The sequence below is a fragment of the Morus notabilis genome, unplaced genomic scaffold, assembly GCF_000414095.1.
Source record: "Morus notabilis unplaced genomic scaffold, ASM41409v2 Scaffold1175, whole genome shotgun sequence".
Classification (NCBI taxonomy): domain Eukaryota; kingdom Viridiplantae; phylum Streptophyta; class Magnoliopsida; order Rosales; family Moraceae; genus Morus; species Morus notabilis.
The window spans coordinates 176118-179676 of NW_010365976.1; the positions used below are offsets into that span (position 1 = coordinate 176118).

The window sequence follows — 3559 nt, forward strand, 5'->3', positions numbered from 1 at the left end:
GACCAACGCTTACACGATACAATCTCACCGGCAAACCAAGAATGGATCGACGAATTTAATAGATTAACTTTTAATTTTCAAGATGAGCCTTCTGCTTCATCTTGATAATTTCTTTGTAAATATTTATTTACTTTGTAATTTCTAATTTGTATAGTGTTTATTGTAATTTGTAATCTTGTATAGACTTTGTAAGTTCATCAAATTTGTAATTCGTCCCACAATGATTGCACTCTTTTTTCCTTACCAAGTTTTTATCCCAATTAGGTTTTTCTTGGTAAGGTTTTTAATGAGGCAATCATGAATTACAAATTTAAAAATCAATGAAGAAGTAATTTTTTATATAGCTCGTTCGTGTCGTGTGTTCATTTCATATTTCAAATTGTAATATACACAATTACACATTGTAATTATACAAATACTTATTTCAACAACATAAAAATATAATATAAAAAAAAAATTTCAGGCAGCCGGTCGGGTATCGGGCAGCCCGACCGGGCACGGGCAGGCTTCCTCTGCCCGAAGCCCATCCATGTGAATTTTTGGGTCGGGTCGGGCAGCCCGAATTTTTGGGCAGATCGGATTCGGTCATCGGGCAAAAATTCAGACTTTTCAGTGGTCATAAGCAGTCCGTCCAAAGTTTCAGCACTACTCCACACCCACCTAAGAGCCGTGCAACACCCTTTCTAGAGTCAGATGGTGGCACAACACTTTTCCTCGTCATGGCCCCGCTTCAAATCCCATTGCATAACCGACACTCGTTGTTGAATAGTGATTGGGAAAGGTAACAAGATTTTCTAGTTTGCATTCATTCCACCAAAGTGGATGAAATTTTTCGATGTCTTGAATTGCTTTGGTTTCTTTCAGAGGATCTATATAAAGCCCTTCTTACTGTTAAATTTCAGGGTTAAGGCGCAACCATATCATCTAAGAAACGAGGATGATTTTTCTCCGCTTTCCAGTTTAGCATTGTAGAAGGATAGTGGATACTTGGAAGAATTCAGGCCTTATTCATTTTATGATTTAAGTCATATTTCTATACTATTTTCTCTTATAAAAATTTAAATTTAATTTTTTTACTGCACATTCTTTTCGGTAGTAAATTTAAAATGTAAAAAATCACCTAAACCATTCAATAATCCGAAATTAGTTACCTTTTGTTATTCCTTAATTTTTATTAATTTTATAAAACAAGATAAATCATCTAATGTCATCAGTGTGTTTCACACTTACAACAACGCACATACATAGTTCATCATGAATGAATTCTTATTTTTATTAAGTGGGAATAATAACTGACCGCATTATATAACATTGATTATCTCGAGAATAAAGATCACTAAAGAAATTAATATTATGATTATGTTTATTTCACCGATTCGAGTTTAAAATTCGAGTTTTGTTACAGTAAAAAACTCACATAAAGTTATATCTCAACTCGAATTAAAAACTCGAATTAATGAACTAACCAGTCCTATATAATACAACACTTTCTTATGACAAAGAGGAATGTAACTGAAATTGCATTAGAAAGAGAGAGAGCGGTGAAAGGGAAAAAGGGGTGTTGTTGATTTTATTTATTTACTTATCGATTTGATTGAGCTTGCCAAGGCCATTGCAATTGGGACAAACAATTTGAGCTTGATCTTTCCTTGCAGCATTTGCTCTCAAGGTCACTCCTGCCTTCCGAATAAATCCTGCTCCATCACAATCCGGACATCTGTAACAAAGCACATCAAACGCACAAAAATATTTCCATAAATACGTTCCTAATAAGCTTTACTTGTTGCCAAAAAAAAAAAAAAAAAAAAAAAAAAAACCGAAATCATGAAAAAATTTATCATGAACATTATGAAATTATAGGTGTCATGTTATACGGATGTAGAATTATTGTTTTAAAGTCAAACTTCATGAACTTAGTATTATTTTCTCAAAGTGGATTTTTGTTTATACGTTATGATGTAAAAAACTTGCCTACTCGTAACATATTGAAGTTCTTCAGGCGACAATATCATTTCCTTAAATTTTGTTTCGAATAGAGATCGGTTAAAATACTAGTCATCGCATTATGGTCATATCAATATACAATACCATACATTATAATTAATTAAATTACTCATAACACGTTTTAGTGTAAGTAGAATAAATTATGCAAGTTTCACGCATAAAAATTCCAACAATAGGAACAAAAAAACCACAAGAGGAAATTCCATTAATTACGCAAATAAGAAAGAGGCCGGGTAATATAATTTACGTGTCCTTCCGGGTGAAGAGGATAGGGAAGGCGGTTCCAAGGAGAGCCACCGCGGCTGCTCCGGCGATCAGGTAATTTGTGCCGTCGGCCGACACGTCTCCGACGGCAGCAACAACGGTCAGAGGCCTCTTCTTCTCATTCTTCTCTCTCTTGTTCCACGTAATTAGAAGAGTTGAGCTTGACGGCTTTACGACTAGTGCTGATTGCTTCACTGAATTTGCTGATAAAATGGTCTGCAGAGAAGTCGACATTGATGCCATCTTTAAGTGATCTGAAGGGCAAAAAAATAAAAAATAAAAAAATGTTCAAGTTTCCTAAGACAGTGGAAAAATGGGATAGAATTAATTAAGCAGGGGTTTGGTTGGTTAAAAGAAATACACGCCTTGTGTTATATGACTTGTAGAATTCATGGACCCGGTTACTACTAAATGGATAAGGGCCACGTCAGATTTCAAGATTCCTGTGAGTTCAAGCAGATAAGATTGGGTCCCAATAACTTTACTGGCTTATATTGAGCCAGGATCTCACTCCATTAAGATCGGGATCACGATACGATAACACGATTCGAAAATAATACAAATTTTACGGGTTATAGTTGAGAAAAAAGAGATTTGGGTCAGAATTGAGTCGACCTGAAATTGACACGAAAAATACGAGTCAATTTCAGGTTGGACCCGCCTAACCCGAACACGACATGAAACTCGTAAAAAATTAAAAAATACATATATTTTTCATTACATATATTTTTATTTTATTATGAACTTGTGATATCATGATAGTTATATTCAAAATTTTATACTATTATTTACTTAATTTCAATGGATGTTATTGTATTTTAGTGTGTTATGAATTTTAAGTTATTTCTAATATGTAAAAAACTAAATAAAAGTATATAACTTTCGTGTCAATTTTAGGTTCACATGTCATTTTCGTGTTGTGTCGTGTCAAACTGTAAATTGATCGTGTTGCAGTTTTTAAAAAATTTTATATTACGGGTCGTATTTGGATTGACTGTAAATTTAAAAAGAAATGATTAAAACACGACATATAATACGAATTACCAACCTTACTCCCCATAACTTCCAAGTTGTGTCAAATCATTAGTGAGTTCAGTTGGAATAGCCAGACTACAATCTACAAGGAAAAGCAGAGAAGGTAAATCTAGGATCTTTCTATCAGAGAGTTTAATAATATTATTATTATTAGAGAAAATGAGATAAATATAATTTAGAGTATTTGAATCTGAATTTTTATTATTTGTTCTTAATTAATGATATTTTTAGTCAAATAGCGTCAAAAATATTAATT

The 3559-nt window shown here is 33.1% G+C and overlaps 1 protein-coding gene across 1 annotated transcript; it reads right to left on the reverse strand.

Moving 5' to 3' along the window:
• Positions 1-1400: 1400 nt before the first annotated feature.
• On the reverse strand, positions 1401-2625 carry LOC21392790. Its single transcript, XM_010109021.2, has 2 exons — positions 2252-2625; positions 1401-1717 (listed from the first exon to the last, which is right to left on the reverse strand). Exons 1-2 carry the CDS (start codon positions 2509-2511, stop codon positions 1579-1581), a joined length of 399 nt encoding a protein of 132 aa, XP_010107323.1. The 5' UTR covers positions 2512-2625; the 3' UTR covers positions 1401-1578.
• Between the last annotated feature and the right edge of the window lie 934 nt (positions 2626-3559).